The following is a 22,515-nucleotide window of genomic DNA, read 5'->3' as shown; positions in this document are numbered from 1 at the left end:
ATTCATGCTGTGGTTCTCCTACTCATTTGTATGTGTGTCCATCCTTTTATCTGACTTGTGCTCTCTCTCTCTCTCTCTCTCTCTCCTCTATGTCCTAGGGTAACTGCTGGGGAAGACTCTAACAATAGTCCATGGTCAGACGAGGAGACTCAGGAACAGTAGTGGCCAGGGTCTAGGGGTGCAGATAAAATGCAGGATGCAATCACAGTCTGAATGTTTGTGGCTCCCAACATTTCTGTGTCAAGATCCTAACCCCCAAGTATGAGGAGGTGGGGCCTTTAGGAGATGATCAGGTCATGGGGGTGGAGCTTCATAAATGGGATCAGTGCCCTTACAAAAAAGAGGCCTGAGGGAGACCCCTTGTCCCTTCCACATTGTGAGGACACAGTGAGAAGAGGGCATCTATGAACCAGGTGTCTGTCCCTCAACAGACAACAAATCTGCGTTGATCTTGGACTTCCTGGCCTCCAGAACAGTGAGAAATAAATGTCTGTGGTTTATAAGCCGCCCAGTTTATATATCTTGTTATAGCAGCCCAGCTGGGCTAAGACAGATGCCCAGTTAAATTTGAGTTTCAGAAAAATAATAACTTTTTAATATAAGTATCTTCCAAAAACTGCATGGGACATACTCACAAGCCATACTTATACTAAAGAAAATAGTCATTATATATCTGAAATTCACATTTAACTGAGTATCCTGTATTTTATTTGCTAAATCTGGCCACTTTCCAGGGCTGCCAGGTGAAGCCGTTTAGGCTCCACCATCTCCAAGGTGCCTGGCTCAGGGGCCAGGGAGGGCTGAAATCCAGCCCATGATCCCTTACCCAACAGCCCTTGCCGTGCTGTGTCTACCAACAGGGGTTCTTGTCTCTAATTCACACATGATACCAAGGGCTGGAAGCACCCTGAACTGGCCCCCGTATTAATTGTGTCTTTAAAATGTTGTGTATTTTATGATGCTTTGACATCTGGGGCCTTGCAGACCCAGGGAAGGACCAGGGTAAGCTAATTCCTGGAGATAGCAAGCAGGCTTTATATCAAAGCAGACCAACCAATCCGGAGCCCAGGCCCCCACAGCCTTTTTTCTTCAGGCTCCATAGTCCAGGACATTATACCCCTACCCTAAATCTCCCCAGGGCCACACATCAGACCACCCCTACAGCTCAGGGCCCAGGGAAATTATTCAAGCTATCCAATCCTAAACCTGCTGAGCCACCAACCCTACCTCACCATTCCTTCCTATGAAAGCGAGCCACAACAGAGGCTGTGCCCACACTCTCCCTACACCTCCCACCCCGGCCCCAACTGACCCTGGGGCCTCCCCTTCCTCTGGGAACTATGAGTAGCAAACTGTCTTTTCTTTTTTTCTTTCTTTTTTTATTTTTTATTTATTTATTTATTTATTTTGAGACAGAGTTTCACTCTTGTTGCCCAGACTGGAGGGCAATGGTGTGATCTCATCTCACCGCAACCTCCACCTCCTGGGCTCAAGTGATTCTCCTGCCTCAGCCTCCAGAATAGCTGGGATTGCAGGCTTGCGCCATCATGCCCAGCTAATTTTTTTTTCTTTTTTTGTATATTTAAAAGAGACGGGGTTACTCCATGTTGGTCAGGCTGGTCTCAAACTCCCGACCTCAGGTGATCCACCTGCCTCAGCCTCCTAAAGTGCTGGGATTACAGGACTGAGCCACTGCGCCCGGCCACAAACTGTCTTTTCAACGGCAGTTGTCTCCTGTTCTGTTGGCCTCCCTCTACCTGAATAAAAACAAAATTCTGGGTACATTTTTAAACAGCCCCCACCAAACTCCACTCAACAAAACTGTGCATAGAGTCCCAGATGGGGTTAATGTACCACAGAGCCTCTAAGATGAACGAGGCCTTACAGTATACCTGGGCCAACCTCTTTTGTCTGCAGCTAGAAAATTGAGGCCTGGTGGGGAAGTGACTGTCCTTCTCAGTGGTGGAGTGGGCAGTGCCAGGCCTGGAACCACAATTCCTGACACCCTGGCCTCTGCCCTTGCCCATGCTCCTCCTAGGGCAAGCCGGCCCCCCAAGCTCCGCAGCTGGGGGCCCAGCCTCCAGAACGCCTGCTCACCTCAGGTCTGAGGGTTTTCCTTGGCCTCAGAGACTGGGGAAATACACGGCCTGGTTCCCCCCACCCACCAGTCCTCTAAGCAGTCCTGGAAAGATAAGCAGGGCCTTGGTCATCCGAGGATGTGAGGCAGGCCCGTCCCCACTCTGAGGGTGTGTCTTTCCTGTCCCAAACTGACCACCTGCCAAGAAGTCACTCCAGGGCTGCCGATCAAAGAACCCAGCACCTGGTGCCAGAACCCAGGGCAAACTCCTTCCCTCAGACACAAGTCCAGGGGGAGGGAGGGATGGCTGCCTCTTGGAAGACAAGCCTCTCCCTTATGTCCTGGGCTGAAGCCACCCTGTCGTGTTATGTAATACAAGGATATAACACAGAGAGAGAGTTGTCCAGAGGAGAATGAAAAGGAAGGATAAGGGCTTTCCTTCCAGTCTGAGCACCTGTCCTGTCCCTCCCTGAAGTTGGGCCAGCCTGGCCCCTAGCAGAGTCAATGTCCTGCAGAGGACACATGCCATCAGGTGGAGAGAGAGGTCAGGGTCACTCTGCTGGACCTGTCCCAGGATCACCTCGAGCTCAACATGTCATCCTTGTCTACATTGTGAAGGCCCCTCGGAGAGCCTGGTACCATACTACTGCACAGCAGGGCGGGGGACCCGATCCATGCTCCTGGGCCTGTGACGGGAACGGCAGCGCCAGGCAGTCGCAGGCCTGGGTTCCAGCTTCCACTGCATAACCTCAGGCAACTCACTCCCTGGGCATCTGTTTCCTCGTCTGCAAAATGAAGGTGTTGGATCAGACGCTCCAGAAGAGAAACAGATTCCTCAGGGGACAGTCACCTCAGATGGTCTCCTGCCCCTCTGTGGCTTGTCCAGGGAGCAGCAGAGGCCTGAGACCCTCAGTGTGTCCCTGGACATGAGCATGGGAAGAAGCCCTGTGTCCCAAGGCAAGGCACTTCATTTCTCTGGGCCTCTCCTCCAAACCATGGTCATCCACCATCCTAACTGTCCACCCCACGGCCAGTGGTTCTCATGGAGACCAAAGGGGTGACCAGCAGAGCCAGCACACGTCAGTGGAGCTTCCCCAGGCACGGGGCTGTGTGCTGGGCAGGGAGAAGCTACAAGCCTGTGATGTGGAGTATACCCAGTAGGGTGCACAATCCAGGGCTACTATGGAGCAGGCTCTGGGGGCTGTCCGAGCCAACCCCTCTGCTTCCCCTCCCAGGGGCCCAGCTCACCCCCTCCTCCCCCAGGGCTGCAAGGAGCCCTGCCATAGGCCAACAGCACTCCTGACTTCCCCAGAGAGGCTACATATGAGGAGGGACCAGAGCATCAGCTGCAGAGAGGAAGAGAAGCTGGGAGCACACACAAAATCAGGCAGCCTCCAAGGACCCCAGAAAAGACCCCTCAGGGCAGCCCTGGCTGCTGTCGGGTCTGACGCCCTCAGTGGCTGTCACATGGTGGATGATTATCCCCATGGGCTCAGGAGCTGGCAGCCTGAATTTGGATCCGGGCTCTGCCACCTTCCAGCTGCGTGACCTCACCTTGCTGTGCCTCCCTGTCCTTGCCATACAATGGTAACGACAGCAGCACCCACTTCAAGGGGTGCTTGTGAGGAGTTGAATGAGAAACACGCCTGGCACATAGCAAGCTTGCAACAAGCACTGCTGTTGGGATTGTCACCCCCTCACTGGATCCACACGGCTGCAAGGTCCACCCCGCTGTGGACCTTGCGTTTCCCGTATGCAGACATCGGTGTCATAGTTAGGCTGGCCACATGGTTCTGAAGGCCTAGCTCAAGCCTGGGATCCATAACATAACATGGTGACGTCACCCTCTGCCTCAGTTTCCCCAGCTGCAAAATGCAATGATAATGATCACGGATGTCTGTTAGGGTTGCAGAGTGACTTACAAGAAATTATGCATCGGAAGCACCCTGTCAAGGGCAGGAATAAGGACTGGATAAATGTGAGCTACTATTATTGGCTCCTGTCCCACAGGGGGAACCCCAGTTCCCTGCCCCAGGGGTCATACAGCTATTTCATAAAACACCAGGCCTGTTCTCAAAGTTTCTGGGTTGCTCACTGACCATTCTCTCTGTGACTCCACCATGGGACCAGTAAGGGAGGGATGAGCCTCAGCCCTGGAGGGCACCAGGCCCCTTCCCCAGGAGGAAGGGCAGGAGAGGAAGCACCCAGTCCCTCCCCCAGCACAGGCTGGCCATGCTTCTCCTTAACAGGCCACTGTCGCAGCCTCCAGGGTGCAGGGTGAGCCATACTGCCAGATGGGGCCTTGGGCAGTGCCCACTGCAGGCTCCCAGCAGGTGTCGGCTGCAGAGGCACGGAGCAGGAAAAGGCCCCTCCAAGCTTCTTCCTGGAGACTCAACCCTGGGCTGTCTGGGGACAGTGGGTTCCTTCCCTGTTCCTCATACTTCTGAGGGCCTGGCGCCAGAGTGGAGACCACATTCTTTCTTCTGGAAAGCCCCCAAGTCCACACAGCAGGGGAGGAAAGATGGATTACGGAAGAGGAGGGGCGAGAGGACAGGCTGAGCCCAGAAAGAACCCTTCCTAAGTGCAGCTTCCTGCCAGGCAGGAGGGTTGCAAGGTCTTAGCACGCACAGTCGTGTCTGTGTCTGCTTGGAGCCCCTTGCCCTCTACCCCTACCACCAGGACCACTGGCCTCGCCTTTTACCACCTTTGCTAAGAGGAGCTCTGGAGACCCCACTCAGGAAAGGGATAAGTGCCCACATGCATAGGGCCCTCACCCTCCACTGGGCACCCCCTCCCTGGTCACTCACCCATCACCCTGCACGTATCTGCCCAGCTTAGGGGCCTAGAGTCTCTACTGGGTGTGGCCGAGGCTCATCCTGGCCTTCTCTGTGAAGGGCACCCCTCTGGCCTCTGGCCTCAAGGCTGGATGCAGGGACTGGGGCAAAAAGCACTGTGCATCCTCCACCTGGCCCACAGGTGGCAACCAGCCCACGTGGAGCCCCAAGCAGCTATCAAAAGGGGAAGCAGAGCTATGATTCTTTTTTAAAAAAAAAAAAAGGGACCCAGCAGGTGGGGAAGGTGAGTAGCGGGGAGAAGCCAGGCGGCCTTGTTGCCAGGCAATCACTCCTACTCTCGGCCTTTCCAGACTGTTTGCATATCAATGAGCATCCCATATTTAGCACCAGTGCTTGGGCCCCCACCCCTTGTCTGCCCTCCAGCCCACCCATTTCTGAGAGCTCAGCCTGGCTCTCCACTGCCCAGAGGAGGCCCTGGGGGCTTTGGAAAGAGCAGAGTGGCCAGCCACTGCCACCCAAGCAGGAAAACCATGGGGTGGGGTACACTGTGTACAACCATACCCGGGAAGACCAGCCTCCCAGGCCAGTGCTGGGGAACTAGAGAAGTGAGTGCCAAATCCCTGCCCTTAGGGAGGGGCAGTGGGGGTGGGTGCACAGCCCTGAGGCAGCACCTGAGCAGGCAGCGTCCAGAGAGAACCTGGGGCCCCGCAGAGTCACGGCAGTCAGTGGACAGAGGCCCATGAACACCCAAAGACAAAAACAGGTACGCGCACATACCCACGGGGGTGTATGCCCCAGCACACTCGTTCCCGGACACATGCTGCACATATGCCATCTATATGCCTGCCCCTGGCCCATATCTGCACACACAGGAGCTGGGTCCTCGGGGACTCTTGGGAGCCACCATGGCAGTCACATGGGCAACCTGGGCGACCCGGGGGCTGGCAGCACGTTAGTGCTCACCACACTGGAGGGAGGCCTTGGAGGCGGTGGCTCCCACAGTGAGTGGCCCACCATGAATAACTCACTTCCTTCTGGAGCTCACCTGCAAGGCATGAAGCTTTCTGAAGCAGGAGGTGGGAGGTTCAATGCCCATGGTGTGTCCCCAGAGCCAAGCTCAGTGAAGGGAAGCAGGGAAGGGAGGGGCGGAGCGGAGCTGCGACTAGAACCTGCAGATGATAGAATGTTCTCCTGGACAGTACCTTCAAGGCTGCAAAGTCCAGAGGCTCCATTTGCATATGAGAAAAGTGACAATTAGGGGAGATTCATTTCTGAAAAGGAGTGAAGCAAAAGAAAAACAAGAGAGGCGAGATCAGAAAGGAATGGGGGAAGAGAAACCCGGGGGTGCAGATCCCCCGTGCCCCTCCACATCCCGCCCTGTCCTGCAGGTGCAGGGCTCCCTCCAGCCTTCCCCCTGGGCCCCCCAGCTCTGTCCCACCTTCCTCTCCTCAGTCGTCCTGCAGCAGAGCTGGCAGACCCAGCCTTCCTCCCTGGGATACCCGCTGCACTGGGCCTGGGGTCCCCCGCGAGCTAGGGGCCCAGGAGGTGCTGGGACCTTCCACGGGGACAGAGAGGGTGTTGGTGCTGGGGCATGTGCCTTCCCCTCACCCTCCTTTTGTTTAATGAACACATCTCCCTTTTTCTCTAATTAGGTGGAACAAACAACTTGAACCAGAATTTTTATTTCCCAGAAAAGCACACGCCTGGACCCAGTAAATATGTCATTAATCATCATTCCGAGGCGGAGGAGCACGCTGGGTGCAGGGAGGAGGGGGAGCAGTCAGAGGGCCTAATTAGAGCTGGGGCCCCTCCCTCCCCTGCCACTGGCACCCACCGCCCAGAGCCCATCCGTTGGAAGGGCTCCTGGCAGAGTCAAGCTTATGTAAATGTCCCTTGTTAGCACAACGGAAAAGTAAAGGAGAAGAGAAGAACAATACCGATCCGCTCCTCACCACCTCCCCGCCCCTGAGCGCCCTACCCGAAGTCTTGGTTTCATCCAGGAAATTGTTCTTATTATCACTTGGCTATTTATAGACTCGATGAGGTCTGCTGAAGAGCCCAAGGCAGGGTGGTAAAGCGGTGCCAGCTGCTGCTCCCTCCCCGCCCGGGCTTTGGCTTGGGGTTCAACTTCACTCCTCTGCCCGATTTTGCTGGCCCCGGGGCCAGTGGTCCTGCCCCCGGCTTGCTGCATCTGGCCACGTCACTCTCCTCCAGCCCCTCTGCCCAGGGCCGTGGCTGGCACCCTGAGTCCCAGGCCTGCAGCTGCACCGCGTGGCTCTCTAGAATGTCACGGTCCGGCTTTGCCTCCAGCAAGATGTGCTGTTCTATATAGAGGCTCTGGCCCTGTTCTCCTGACGCCACGAGGTTTGCCCCAAGTTGAGAAAAACCTCACTGAATTAAGGACTCAGAATGTGGGGTTCCAGGAGCTTACAGGTTTCTCCCTGTGGCCCTAACTGTTCCCATCTGTCCTGCCAAGAGCACGGTACCCACCGTCCAGCACCCCCGGGGCTGCGGCAGAGGCTGTGGCTCAGGGTTCACCGATTCTTAAGTGCAAATCCTAGCTCCACCCAGCAAGTTCCCGGCTCACTTGGAACACAAGTTTCTCTTTGGCTAATCAAAGATAATGCTGCTGTCTTCCGGGGCCCTCATAAGAATTAGAGACATTGCCATTGTCACTTTATGGGAGGTTTTGAGGGAGGAGTGGTCTGTTCATCTACTCCCTGGCTCCAGTCGGGGGGAAACAGGACTGCACCCATAGTGAGGTCCCTTCCTAGTACCTCCTAGTAGCAGAAGCCTTTGCATACTGACCAGACCCCAATCCCAACCTGGAAGTGCACCCCCACACACACTCAGCACACCCTCCCCGGGGTGCACCTGACTTAGTGCGCCCCAAAGTGATGGGGAAGTAGCTGCAAAGAGGAACAGGAGAGGGAAGGAGGTAGCAGCCACAATGGGGAACTAGCTTCGGAATGACATTGTGGCCCAGTAGAGAAAAGCAATGACCTGGGAAGGTGGGAGACCAGCAGTTAAGATGGGTTTGCTTCCTAGGGCTGCCATTACAAAGCACCACAATTCGGTGCATGACACAACAGAAATCAATTATCTCACAGTTGTAGAAGCCAACAAGTCTGGAATCAAGGTGTCAGCAGGGCTGTGCCCCTCCAAAGCCTCCAGGGGAAAATCCTTCCTTGCCTCTTCCAGCTCCTGGCAGCTCCTGACATTCCTTGGCTTGTGGCAGCATCCTTCCAATCTCTGCCTCCACCTTCACCTGGCCTTCTCTGTTTCTCTCTGTCTTCTCCTCATCCTCCTCTTCTCCTCCTCCTCCTCTTCTCTTTCCCTTTCTCTTTATCCTTCTCCTTCTTCTTTTTCTTTTTCTTCTTCTTCTGAGGCAGGGTCTCACTCTGTGGCCCTGGCTGGAGTACAGTGGCACAACCTCAGCGCACTGCAGCCTCAACCTTCCGGGATCAAGTGATCCTCTCACCTTAGCCTCCCAAGTAGCTGGGACTACAGGCACAAGCCACCATGCCTGGCTAATTTTTTAATTTTTTTCTTTTTTTTTTTTGGTAGTGACAGGATCTTCCTATGTTGCCCAGGCTGGTCGCCAAGTCCTAGGCTCAAGCAATCCTCCCACCTCAGCCTCCCAAAGTGCTGGGATTACAGCCATGAGCCTCCACACCCAGCAGACTGTCTTCTCTTCTTCCAAGGACACCAGTCATTGGGTTTAAGGCTCACTCTGAATCAGTATGACCTCATCTCAAGAGCCTTAACTAATTACTAATTGCTTAACTAACTGCAAAGACCCTGTTCCCAAATAAGGTCATATTCTGAGGTTCCTGGTAGACAAGAATTTGGAGAGGACACCATTCAACCTGCTGTAGGAGCCTAGTACTTATTTCAGGACCAACTTGAAGTGTGAGTTTGGTCAAGCTCCATAGCCTCTGTCTAGCCCACCTATTTCCTCCCCTATCCAACGGGAGATAATGGTATCTGTCCCACCTATGGTTTGATTGAGACTCTAACGAGATCAGGGAGTGAAACGCTTTGGAAAGTTGAAAGGATTTATATAGGCAAATAATCGAAAGGTTGATGTGCACTGATTCTGCCCATATCCCCACCCACTCTGACTCCCATTCCCCAAACTGTGCCCCCTCTGCAGACTGTCCCCGCTCAGGGGCCACGGTCTCTGCTGGTTGCAAACCATCTCGTTGCTTCCTACAGAGCCTGAGACTGTCACTCAAGCACCAGAGGCAAAAAGATGTGAGTTCATTTCAACATGGGACCTCCCTGAAGCCTGGTTTCCATGAAACCCATCCTGGTTTCTTTTGTGCTTTTAGCATGTGAATCCAGGCTAATTTTCACATGATGGAAAACTGTCTAGTTCCTTTTTCCTTCCACAGCCCAGCACTTAGCCAGGCCAGGGAGCCAGGGGTAACCCCCGAGCTCTGCGTAGACATGGGCAGCCCAGGTCTCCTAAGCTGAACCCCTCCATCCACAGCTCCCCCTTCTGTCTAAGCTGGTGCTCGTTCACCCCCAACCCAGGCTGGCCACCCCAGCCAAGCGACATGGAGCTTTCTCTCCCCTCTCCCCTTCTCCCAAGACCCTGCTTCGGGACGGCAAGCGGGAGAGCATCGTCAGCACCCTCTTCATCTCCCCTGGTGACGTGGAGAATGGCCAGAGCATCGTGTGTCGTGCCACCAACAAAGCCATCCCCGGAGGAAAGGAGACGTCGGTCACCATTGACATCCAGCGTGAGTACCCACCCCCTCCCACAACCCAGCCCTGCCAGGCCCAGGGTGAAACACCCAGCAACCCTGACCATGGCCTGGCCCATCTGATAGCAGGAAATGGGTCAGGCAGCTCTGTGGATTGGCCAGCTTATAGATACGGACAGGAAGGACCATCTTGTCTTCCTTACTGTCATGAGATGCAACCTCACAGATGAGGGTCTTTCGCAAAGGACATCTTCAGGCCACATTTCAACACCTGTACAAGGTGGGACTTTCACACCAATAAATACGGTCAGCTGCTGCCTCTGCTGGCCTAGCCGGTGGCCGCTCTGTTGGAGGGGAAGTCTGAGTGGAGATGCTGGTATTTGAAGGGTCCCCAGGCTCCAGAATCAGCAAGCAGCGCTGTGCTCTGGAGAGGGTGCACCAGCCACTCTCATGGAAGGGTTGATCAAGGGGACAAGAAGAAGGAAATCTACATGTATTATCTCATTTAATCTTTTTTTATTCTTTTGAGACAGAGTCTTGCTCTGTTGCCCAGGCTGGAGTGTAGTGACGCAATCTCGGCTCACTGCAACCTCTGCTGCCCAGGTTCAAGCGATTCTCCTGTCTTAGCCTGCCTGAGTAGCTGGGATGACAGGCATCCATCACTACACCCAGCTAATTTGTGTATCTTTAGTAGATATGGGGTTTCACCATATTGGCCAAGCTGGTCTCAAACTCCTGACCTCAAGTGATCCGCCCGCCTTGGCCTCCTAAAGTGCTGGGATTACAGATGTGAGCCACTTCGCCTGGCCTTATTTAATCTTTACAACAACTCTTTGGAGAAGGTGCGACTGTGGTCCCTACCGTGGGAAACCGAGGCACCGAAAGGGTGATTAACTTGCCCAAGACCACTTAGGTAGCATAGATTTCCAGAGTCCACCCTGGTAACATCCTCTCCACACTCCTGCCCAGCCAGCCCTCGGTGGCCTGTGTTAGGATTCATGTTGACAATTATGATGCTTCAGGGCTCCACCAGCATCGCATCCCACAACCACCTAACAGAGACCCCTGAAAGTCTCCTAAAAGTCTCCCTAAGGTGCCTGTCAGCCCCAGAACCAAGAAGAGCTCAGCAAGGTGTTCCAGGGGCCTTCCTCTCAGGACTGGATTAGTTCAAAGAGTCAGGACTCAAAAGTGGACTTCTCTCCTCTGAGATCCCCTCCCTGCCGCCAAGCATAACGCTACCGCAAGCAGGTGGCTGCTTCTGTCCTGGGCTCTGAATTTCAAGGCTGGAGCTGCAGGCTGGCATTCGTGTCCTCCTTAGTCTTTTACTCATTTTAAAGCAAGTGCATTTAAAAACACTTCCTAACAGCCCTGATTTCTCTAAGCCTTCTGGATTCTGGGCTCTGAGTGTCTCTCCAGGGACCTGGAGTCCAGAGATGGGGTCCAGGTCTTAAGGTTCTGAGAGCTCATCTTGGCAGCTGAGAGCAGAAGTTCCCAGCCAGTGTCTAGAATCCTGACAGACACCATTTAGATTCCAGAGGGCAGAAGAAATGGTTGAAAACCTCAGGTAGGCTCAAGACACCCACACACAACGGCTGAGTTCTTGGGGCCGGGGGGGACTTTATCTTCACTGTCTTGCCACCAGCTATTAACAAACATCTCTGTCCCCCCTACAACCCCCGACATACCCCTGTACCAAGGAGCCTTCTGGCATCCTCATTAACAAGCAGCCAGGGCCGCAGAGCTCTGGCCAAGCCTAGAGCTAGGGTGACTGAAGGAGGCCCCGGGGCACACAATGCAAGGAGGGCTGGCCCTGAAAGTGAGGCCAGGCCTCCTTAATCTCCGACCCTCGGCTCTTCCCCCTCACTGGCCCTGGCCCTGGCCTGGGTCCTGGGTCTGAGCACCGCCTCCTCCTGTGTGGTGAGCAGCCACATGGAGCAGTAAGCCCCACTGGAAAAGGTAAGATGCTGCGAAGCCAGGCAGTCCAGCATCCACGACGGCTCCACAACCCATGGGTGGGCTGGGCCTACGCCTGTCACATCACCCTAGGGGACTCTGGTTCCTTGTCTGATTTGGCCAAATGACATCCAAGGCCCCTTCTTGCCCGAGGACTGGCCACGGATCAGAGCTCTCTGTCCAGATGCAATCCAAATCAGGAAGGGGAGAGGGCGGGAGACACAGAGCATCCAAGCTTCCTACTTCCAGGCTGCCATTCGATTCACTGCCACCACCACCACCCTCCCTTCTTCCCCAGCCTGTCCCCAACCTGATCAGGAGGCCTGTACAAAATGTTACAGACTCCTGGACAAAAGTGACAATCTAGCTGGCCCCCTGCGACAGCAGCGTAGGTCCTGGCAGGGAGAGGTGGGAAGAAGCAGTTTCCTGCTCCAGGCATTACCCCAGGAGAACCTCTCCAGGCAACGGGAAACTCGCCCTCCTAACCACAGCCCACCCGGCCTTCTGCACTCATGCCCACAGAAGATCGTTCAACAGGGTGCAGGTGACAGTCTGCATCCAGAGGACACTGGGTCTTGCCAGGCCTCTGGGCCCTTTCTGGCTTCCTTTCCAAGGACATCTCAGCCACCTTAGGAGGCGTCAGAATGAGGTCAGAGTGACACTTGGGGCCCAGCAGCCCAGTTTCCCAGACCAGCCTCGTCCAAGGCAGTACTGGGTAGTGGTGAAGGCCACAGCATTCTTCCTGCTTTGAACTCTCTGCCACTTACTGAGTGGCACTGACCCGGTTAGTTAACCTCCTTGTGCCCCGATTTCCTCCTCTGTACATGGAAGTAATCATGCTTACCTCCTAAGGTTGCAGTGAGGATTAAATGAAATCCTTCCTGTCAAGCCCCTAGCGCAGTGTCTGACACGTTGTGAGTGCCCCACACCTACCAGCTGCTGTCAGGACGCAGAGCCATAGGTGAGTGGTGCCCCTCATCAGGTGTCCCCACAGCCCTAACAGGCAAGGGATCTTCATCCATTTGTCCCCGCGCTCACCGCCCCTAGCCTGAAGGTGCTTGTATGTGCTTGCCAAGCAAAGCACACATTCTCCACCCGCTCCCTCTGTCCTTCCCCCTCCTCCTGCTCCAGCTTCTCCTCCATTTATTCGTTTGTTCATTCAGTCAGCATCCAACTGTTTACTAAGGACACCATGGGCTGCATCAGAGCTGCCTTTGTGAACCTGCTCATTTTCTCAGTCAACCAAGAAGCATCCAAACTCAGCAAAAGCACATTTGTTGTTTGTTTCTCTTGGTCTTCATATGTTACCCAACGGAAGACAAAGCCCTCAGATTGAGTAATGGGAGAGAAAGCTTAACACCCCCAAAGCCTCACCACATCTGGACTCTGTGTCCAGCTGCCAAGTTTCAAATGAATGTGCTACAAAATCACTGAGTCATGAAGATTCTCTCTTTTCCTACCCTCTCCTCCATGTAATACTTCCCCTGAAAACACACACACATGGACACACGCACACACGGGTGGATGGAAACACTAACAGACTCTCAGCTGTAACATCTGTTCAATGTGATCTCAGTTCCACCAGCTACATCAAAGCTGCCCTCCTGCAAGTTATGCTGCCGACATCACAAGTGAGATTAAAATCATGTTTAATAGTTGGATATGACGTAAACTATTTATACCTCTGGAGCTTGGCAGACTCCTGAAAATGTATATTCTGTACACCAGCAGAAGTGGAGAAAGAAGCTTGGGCACCTCTGGTCTTGGGGTGGAGATGCAGATAAGGCCAGTGAGTGTGGAACCCTTGTGAATCGCTTCGGGGCAGGTGATCACCAAAGACGATGCTAAGAGGAAGGGAAAGTGCAAGAGAGCAGCCTCACGAGTGAGCTGATCATGGCAGGGGCGTGATGAGGCATCGGGCAGCAGGAAGGTCCTACAGCAGGTGTGTGCCCCACCTCCCTGCCTCTCAGACCTCATCACTTTAGAAAAGACCCCCAGGTGAGGGAAGGGCCTCCTGGAACAGCCCCCCAAGTTCTGTGGCGGGTCCCTTGAGTCTATGGGACTGGCACTCACCTCCTCAAACCAGACTTGGGGTGGGTACTCACGTCCCAGCGTTGGCCTTTATACTGCGAGGGCACGGGCCAGCAATGCGTTTGGATCCAGGTGGCGATTCCCAAGCTCCTCTGCCCCACCGCCGCTTCTCCAACCCACGGCGAGATGCAGGCTCCTCCCTGGGTGTCCATGTTCTCTAGGTAGGGTCCCACGGACGCCCAGATCAGCCAGCCAGCCCTGCATGGAAAGTGGGCTGGAACTCCTGATTCAGCCTTGCCCTAGAAGCTAGGGTGCAGCTTCGAGGAGAGGCCACGGGGTTCTGGGGGTGGGAGGAGAGTTCTCGTGACTATTCCTTGTCACCCCATCTTTGTGACCACTTGAATTATGCCTTACAACTGGGATTGAGATCACAAGTGAGGGCACTTCCCTTGTAATTCCCCATGAAAGGCAGGCAGGCCGACCGCACCAGGAGCAGAGGTTTCCTGGATTTGTGGTCCCCCATCCGGAACTAGGGAAAATGTGGGAGAACAGGCTCCCCAGCACAGTCAGCCACCTGCTACTCAGAAAACAGAGTTCTCTCCCCAGGGCCTGCAGACACCAGCACAGCCCCTGGGGCCATCTCCCAGGCCAGCTCCTGTGCCTGGCACTAGGCAGGGAGGCAGGGTCCTCTTGGGCACCAGCAGGAAGAGGGCAGCTGAGCAGTTATGTGATCCCAACTCCAGGGTAAGGCCGGCTCGGTCTGCAGCTGAGAGGCTGAGTGTATGACTCTCTGAGGGTCTCAGGACCCCACCATAGTCCCAACCAGAGCCCAGACCAACTGAGCCAGCTGGGGCCTTGCTCCCTTTGTGGTGCCCCCATGGGGACCGAGAGAGACCAGCATTTTTCCTCATTGCCTCTGAGAAACTGGCTTCTTTACTTCTTTTTCTGGAAATGGGCTGGACCCCTAGAAGTCCTCGTGACTTTCCCACAATTTGCTCTGCTTGTTGGTGGGGACTGACCCAGAAGATGCAACCCAGGGCCCAGCCTGTCCATGGGGACGAGGTCCTGGGCTGCCCGCTCAACTCAGCCAGACCTCTGGGCCATGACAGGGAAAAAGGATGGGAACTGGCTCGTTATCCCCCATCCCTCGGCGTGTGGACGCCCCGGGGGTGCCGAGGCCTGGGGGCCATCAGGATCCCAGCAGCGGGGGTGACACCAGCCTCTGGAGAGGATCCAGAGCCAGCTGCCCCTGAGCTGGGCAGGGCCAGGCTGATGGAAGCCCTTCCCACCTCTCTGTCTCTCTGCTGCAGCCCCCTCGAGCTGTTTCCATCTTTCCATCCTGCAGCGTCTGCTCCTCCTTCGTATCTCTTTTCCTCGTTGTTTGACTTGGTCTTTCTCTCTAACACCCTGTCACTGTCGGGCCCTATGTACCGGGTCTCCGTGGCCTTTTCTGCTTTTGGTCTGAAATCCTTGTCTGAGTCACAGTCTCTGCAAACAGGTCAGTGTCTGAAATCCTTGTCTGAGTCACAGTCTCTGCAAACAGGTCAGTGTCTCCATCGCTCCATCACTCTGCCCTCTGCTTCTCTAGATTTCTCTTTTTCTCACCCTTTTTCTGCACTTCTCAATTTCTATGTGTGTGTCTTTCTGTCTCTCTGCCCATGTCTCTCCCTGTCCCTGTCACTTCCTCATCTTTGTCTCTCTCTCTCTCGCTCTACACACACACATATACACACAGACACACACACACGCATACATACATATACACAAGCATACACACATATACACACGCATACACACACATACACATACACACACGCATAGACACATATACACACGCCATACACACATACATAAACACGCATACACACATACACACGCATACACACATACACACACATATATACACATAGAGACATACATACACACACACATACATACACACATGCATACACACAGAGACATACATACACGCATACACACATACACACATGCATACACACATACACACACACATATACACACGCATACACACACATACACACACACACAATCTCTCTTCCTCTATGGTCTCCATGTGTCTCCTCTGTGTACATGTCTCGCTGTCAGCCTCCGGTCCCTTCTGTGTGTCTCTGTGTGTCTCTGTGTCTCTGGTTCTTGTCTCCCTGCCTCTTTCTCTCCCTGACTTTCTGTCTCCTCCCCTTCTCACCATTTAGCACTTCAGAGCCTGGCGTCTTATCATGTGAAATGAGGAAGCGAGCCCCGGCCTGGGGAGCTGAGGCCATGCGCCACCAGCCAGGACTGAGTGGAGATGATTAGGCTGATGAAAGGGTGTAAATGCCGCTTTCAAGTTAACAAATGCCCCAGAACCTTTACGGAAAAGAGATAATAAACAGACATTTCAAAGACAGTCTGCACTGAAGTGAGACTGAGTGTCCACGCGCCCCTCTCTGCCCTGCACCCCTCTTCCCACCTCTCCTTCCTGGAGTATTTTGTTCCGCCCAAAAGTTGGAGGATGGGAAACCCCTGGGCCCAAGCCTGAGGCTTCCTGGCTCGGGGTTCGTGTCCACGCCAGGCCCCAAGTCCACGGGGAGGCCCTATTCCCACCTCCAGGACTGTCTGAAGCAGGCACCTCCCATGGAGCCCCCAGCTTCCTGGAGACCACCAGGGCGGGGGCTGCTCTGAGGGTCCCTGGGTGGTGGAGTCTCTGGCTGTATCCTCCATGTCGCCCAGGATCTCCCTGCCCCCATTCTTTCTCCGGTCTACAAGTGACTCTCCTCTCCCTGCAGACCCCCCACTGGTCAACCTCTCGGTGGAGCCACAGCCAGTGCTGGAGGACAACGTCGTCACTTTCCACTGCTCTGCAAAGGCCAACCCAGCTGTCACCCAGTACAGGTGAGAGTCACCGCTGAGGGGGCCCGGCCTGGCCACTGGCCCCCACCCCCGTGCCTCTCACGTGGGATGTCACTTAGGGTCCTCAGCATGGCTGCAGTGTGTGCCTAGTCCACATCGCGTGTCCAGTAGCCTTCTTCCCTTCCTCTTGCACCCGCCTGCCTGCTAGCGGTGTGGACCCTTCCTCTCCTCTGCGTGCACGCGCCCTCTTCCACTGGAGGAAGCAGGACTCACACCTTCTGCTTGAATAGCCTGATTATTCCACACTCCAAACATGGGGAAAAGGCTCAGGAAAAAAAAAAAAAAAACGAAAACAAAAAAAAACCAGAACAACCAGGAGAAGCAGCAAGATCAGAACCTCCATTCTAGTCTTGTGCCCATCAAACTGGTTCACCTGGGTAGATCAGGATGTCTGGGCCCCGGCCCAGTCCAGTGAGCATCCGGGATCACATATACTCATGGCCCCTGTGTGTCTCTTGCTCACAACATGGATAAAAGCACCACTGTTTGGTTGGTTGGTTTGTTTGTTTGTTTGTTTGTTTGTTTGTTTTGAGACAGAGTCTCGCTCTGTCACCCAGGCTGGAGTGCAGTGGCGTGATCTCAGCTCACTGGCAAGCTCTGCCTCCTGGGTTCACGCCATTCTCCCGCCTCAGCCTCCCAAGTAGCTGGGACTACAGGCGCCCACCACCACACCCAGCTATTTTTTTTTTTTTTTTGTATTTTTAGTAGAGACAGGGTTTCACCGTGTTAGCCAGGATGGTCTCGATCTCCTGACCTCATGATCCACCTGCCTCAGCCTCCCAAAGTGCTGGGATTATAGGCATGAGCCACCGCACCCGGCCAAAGCATCACTGTTTTTGTTTTACTTGTTTCTGCCTTGTGACAGAGCTTCTTGAAGGCAGGAACTGCAATTTAGTCACTGATGGCTCTCAGCATGCAGCACAGCACATGGCATAAACCACATGCTCCTTAGATATGTCTGACTGATCCAATAAACACACGCTTCCTCTGGGCGCCTTTCTGCCTGGGCACTGTCACTGCGCAAGACTCTAGGAGACTAAGTGACCTTGGAGGCACTCAAGGGCAGACTCACCTCCTTTTGGGTGCCACGTGGAACTTGCCATGGCCCTGACTCAGCCTGGTCTCTTTCCACCAGACCAGGCTTGGTGGTGGAGCCCAGGTGTCACCTCTGCCATTGATCTCGGCCATTAAGCTGCAGCATCTGCAAAGGCCAAGGATGTTAATGGTCCCAGCCTAGGAAATAAGCCAGCCTGGGGGAATGGAGAACAGGGAAGACAAGAGCCAGTGTGGCCCCCGCGGGCAGAATGGAAGGAAACGGGCCACAGGGACAGCCAGGGATTCAGGTTGGACATGAGGAGGTGCTCCCTGCAGAGTGCGTAATTAAGCAGCACTGGAGTCAGAAACCCAGGTAGAGCCCAGAGTTCCTATCCCCAAGGATATTTTTAAATAGGATGAAACCCATTTGTCCTGTCCAGTTTAACCATTTGCTTGACTAGAGTCAGAAGAAAGAACAGATGACCTCCAGGGTCCCTTCTGAGCCGGGGACTCCAGGCTCCCCAGAATCATGTGGGTCCAGCCAGGTCCAGGGGGCAAGTCTGGTTTGGCTGTGGTCTGGCATCTATTCAGAAGCCACTGAAGATACAAAAGAGGCGCCCAATGAGACTCCCTGGCCCTAGGCTTCCACGCTGCACCTGCCAGGCCTGGGTTTCTCCATACAAGTTCAGCTTCTCTCCTCTGTCTGCTCCCAGGTCTCTGCTCCTGGTCCCTAAACACCAGGTACAACATGCCCAGAAAATACCTGTCATGCTAGCTTCCCAGGGCAGCCCTTCACACCCACAGACCACCCGGCAAGCACCCCTATTCACCCTCACAGCCACCCTTAGAATGCCTGTTGGGCGCCCCAGAGACCAGGACACACAACTTTCGACTTTCGTTTCTCCTCACTGCCAGGCTCTGGTCACCTGGGGTCCTAGTGATGGGTAGGCTGGGCAGACAGCAGGGCTGCATGCCCTGGGACCTGACCCCTCCACCCCCAGGCCTGCCTCCCCCACCCACACCTGCCTACTGACCCGGACAGCAAACACCCAGGAAACCAAGTGCTGGGCCTGATTCCCAGGGTCACCAACCTCAAAAAAGCAGAACAGCAATAATAGGAAAGAGAAGAAGGTGGGAGGAGAGGCGAGGTCACCGCAAAGCACGTATGAGAAAATGTTAACAACTGGTAAATCCGGGCGATGGGAGGGTGGCAGTTAATGGGACTATTCTTACAACTATTGCGAAGTTTTTTGCAAGCTGAAAAGTTAATGAACAAGCAGAGAACATGCGGGCTTCCCCAGGCTACAGGTGGCCTGTGGGTCCTCCCTTTCGTACTCCCCTGGAGCTCACAGTATCACAGCCGGCCCCTCCTATACCAAGCAGGAGCTGGGAGGGGCAGGGAGGGCAGGGTGCCCTGCAGAGACTCACTAGTTCTTCCTGGTCACCTTCCCTCATGGCCTTCTGATTAGTGAAGGGCCCTGAAAACACCTCACTGAGGGGTCGTCTCCCTCCGGGACTCCAGAGGCTTTCAGGGAGCCCCTCCGGCCCCCAGGTTAATGCCAGAGAGCCAGAGTGGCCTGGGAAGGGAGGCGGTGGAGGGGCCACGGAGAGGGGAGGTGGTGGGCGCCTGCACCCACCCACACTCGCTCAGCCCCTTCACTCCAGCAAGGTCTCACCAAGCAGCCAGGTGTTCAGAAGCAATGTTGGGATCCAAGAAGAAAAGCCGTAAGCAAATCTCGTCACATAAGTACATTGATTTTTCCTAACTGACAAGATACAGGAAACTTTGTTTCTTTACCTTCATTCATCTTGATAGCTTCCTCCCTGCTCTCACTAAGAGGCTGTCATCTCTGAAGCTAGAGATAACGCCCTCCTCCATCCCAGTGCCCGGAAAGGAGGCCTGGGTGGCATGGGGATGTCACTGCAGATGCTCCTAGGGACCAGGAGCCCAAAGTGCTTTGGGGCCCTTTCCTCTGAGAGTCTCTCAGTGTTCCCCAGCAGATAGCGGGATGTGGCCCCCCCACACGAGATGAAACCTTGGTCTATTTGAGGACAACCTGGCGGCTGTGACACGCCAGCCCCCCTGATTCTGTGATATAAATAATTAATCCTCTTACATTTGTTCAGACCAAATTAGACATTGATTGGGAGAGGCTTAAGCTGACTCCACTTTCAGAGGGGCTGGGGGAGGTGAGGAAGCAACAGTGAGTTGGGGGAGGTGGGTGGGGAGAGGGGAGGAGACAAAGAGGAAGGACAGGGAAGAAGAAACTGCACCAAAATCAGAAGAGGCACGAAGAGGGTGGGGCGAGACTCACTCTTTAGCTCTTGGCCTGGATCCTTGGCCAGCTGCGTGGATGCAGTGGTTTGAGTGTCTGTGCTTTTGGCAGGGACCTCTCAGAGGGTTTTTCAGTGCAGGAGGGGAAGAAAGACCGGCTGGGCGAGATGTGAGCTGGGGGCTCTGTCGGGTCCTGAGGCACCTCCCCAAAAGACCTGGCTTGGGCTCCTGCGGACCCAGCCCCGACAGCGGCTCCAGTCCTCTTCCTTCTCTGGCTCCCTCACCATGAGAGGAGAGGACAGGGAGGGCAGGGAACCTTGGCTCCCGGAGCCAGCAGCAGTTCTGCTGATTACTTGGGGCCAAGCAGGTGGGGCTTCCACCCTCCGTGATGCTCCTGGTGAGGGTCCCTGGAAGGAGAGGAGAGGCGAGGCGAGAGCTTCTCCAGGAAGCCCTGAGGAAGACGCATGCTTGGCCCTATCACCTGGGCCCAAACCCTCCAGCCCCAGCCCGGCACCCACAGCTGTGAGCAGCCAGGGCTCCCTGCCTTCCCAGCCCAGCCAGCTGCCTGCTTGGCCTCACGCTGCATCCACCACCTGGCCCCCTCGCCTCAGCAGGGTGAAAGGAACTGCGGGGCTGGACACACTTCCCCAGCTGTGCCTGGAACTGAATTCATTTGCCGCAGGCAGGGGCCGGCCTGACTCTTTTAAGTCTGGTCATTAAATCCAAGTTAAGAGATTGAAACGACACATGAATAACTCATAATGGTTTGTTGGGAAGCTCCTTACGCTCTAAGGGAGCTATGGTTTGCTCTGTTGTTAAACTACAGTTGTTATTATTAATTGTGTTCTTAATAATTACCCAATATTAATTTGCAATAACAACTGCTTGGTGCCAGCCTAGGTGTTCTGTCTGATGCCAAGAAACAGTCGTCTCTCGGGGCTGGATGGGTCAGACGGAGGCAAGAAGCTAATGGAGGGAAGGGCAGGAGACGGCGTCTGTGGTGCCAGGAAAGGCTCCAGGAATAAGATAAAGGGGAGGCAAAGCAGGGGAGCAGAGACACTGCAGTTCCAGGGAGCAGTGGCTGTGGGGTGACGCTTCTGGAGGCAACAAGCCTCTGCAGCTCTGGAAAGACAAACTCCCCATAGACACTTCAACTGTAACAGCCTGAAGAGAAGTTCCGTGGTTTCAAAAAAAAGAATGTTGATCAGAGTAGGATTAAACCAGGGGAAACGGAGAACTCTCTGTCCCTGGAGATCCGTAAGGAAGCCCCCAACTTCACATGCATATGCACGTGCTCACACATGCACACACTCACACGTACACACACACGCACATATGCACACACTCACACATGCACACGCCCACACATGCACACATGCACATGGACACACATGCACACATGCACACGCTCACACGTACACACGCACACATGCACATGATCACACACATGCACACATGCACACGCTCACACATGCACCCACTCACAAATGGACACACTCACACATGCGCACACATGCACACACTCACACATGCACATGCCCACACATGCGCATGCACTTGGACACACACATGCACACGCTCACACAGGCACACACATGCACACATGCACATGCACACACATGCACACATGCACACGCTCACACATGCACACGCTCACACATGGTCACACATACGCACACACATGCACACGCTCACACATGCACACTCTCACTAATGCACACAACCACATGCACACACATGCACACATGCACACACGCACACATGCACATGGGCACAAGCACATGCACACATGCTCACACATGTACACATGCATACACACATGCACACACGGCCACATTCACACATGTACACATTCACACGTGCCCACATTTACACATGCACACACATGCACATGCACACACACATGCACATGGACACATGCACACACGCACACACATGCACATACTCATGCACACATGCACATGCTCACACATGTACACATGCACATGGACACATGCACACATGCACACATGCACATTGACACATGCACACACCCACACATGCACACGCTCACACATGCACACACGCCCACACACATGCACATGGACACACACGCACATGCACACATGCACGTGGACACACACGCACATGCACACATGCACACACACGTGCACATGCTCACACATCTATACACGCATACACACATATGCTCACACTTTCACATGCAGACTCACACACATGCACAGATGCACACCCTCACACATGCACACAGTCACACATGCCCACACTCACACATGCCCACATTCACACATGCACAAACTCGCACATGCACGCACCACACACGCACCATGCACATGGACACACACACACACTCATGCACACACACATGCACATGCTCCCACATGCACATGCTCACAGATGCCCATGGACACACACATGCACACATGCACATGCACATTGACACACATGCACACATACGCAGATGCACACACACATGCACACACACCCACACACATGCACACATGCACACACACACCCACACTCGCACATGCACACATTCACACACTCATGCACACATACACATGGACACATACATGCCCACACTCACATGCACACACACATACCCACACTCACACATGCACACTCACACATGCACACATGCACATGGACACACATGCCCACACTCACACATGCACACGTGCACATGGGCACACACACATGCACACACGCACATGCTCACACATGCAC

General features: G+C 54.4%; 1 protein-coding gene and 1 long non-coding RNA gene across 8 annotated transcripts in view; one reads left to right on the top strand and one right to left on the bottom strand.

The window, feature by feature from the left end:
* KIRREL3 (kirre like nephrin family adhesion molecule 3) overlaps window positions 1-22,515 on the top strand; it is a 584,878-nt gene that overhangs the window by 535,606 nt on the left and 26,757 nt on the right. For all 7 annotated transcript variants that reach the window (XM_034934017.3, XM_034934018.3, XM_034934016.3 and 4 more), the window contains 2 exons: window positions 9,470-9,620; window positions 16,355-16,460. In XM_034934017.3, the coding sequence (XP_034789908.2) occupies window positions 9,470-9,620; window positions 16,355-16,460 (257 nt within the window). The remainder of the gene's footprint in view (window positions 1-9,469; window positions 9,621-16,354; window positions 16,461-22,515) is intronic.
* Window positions 131-18,447, bottom strand: LOC117975067 (uncharacterized). Its single transcript, XR_004665308.3, has 4 exons — window positions 17,551-18,447; window positions 13,643-13,826; window positions 13,220-13,381; window positions 131-6,143 (listed from the first exon to the last, which is right to left on the bottom strand). It is a non-coding gene; the product is annotated as an uncharacterized LOC117975067 (long non-coding RNA).

The sequence above is a fragment of the Pan paniscus genome, chromosome 9 (assembly GCF_029289425.2).
Source record: "Pan paniscus chromosome 9, NHGRI_mPanPan1-v2.0_pri, whole genome shotgun sequence".
Classification (NCBI taxonomy): Eukaryota; Metazoa; Chordata; class Mammalia; order Primates; family Hominidae; genus Pan; species Pan paniscus.
Note: the sequence above shows the minus strand (reverse complement) of the source record. Positions and strands in the feature narration are given on the sequence as shown.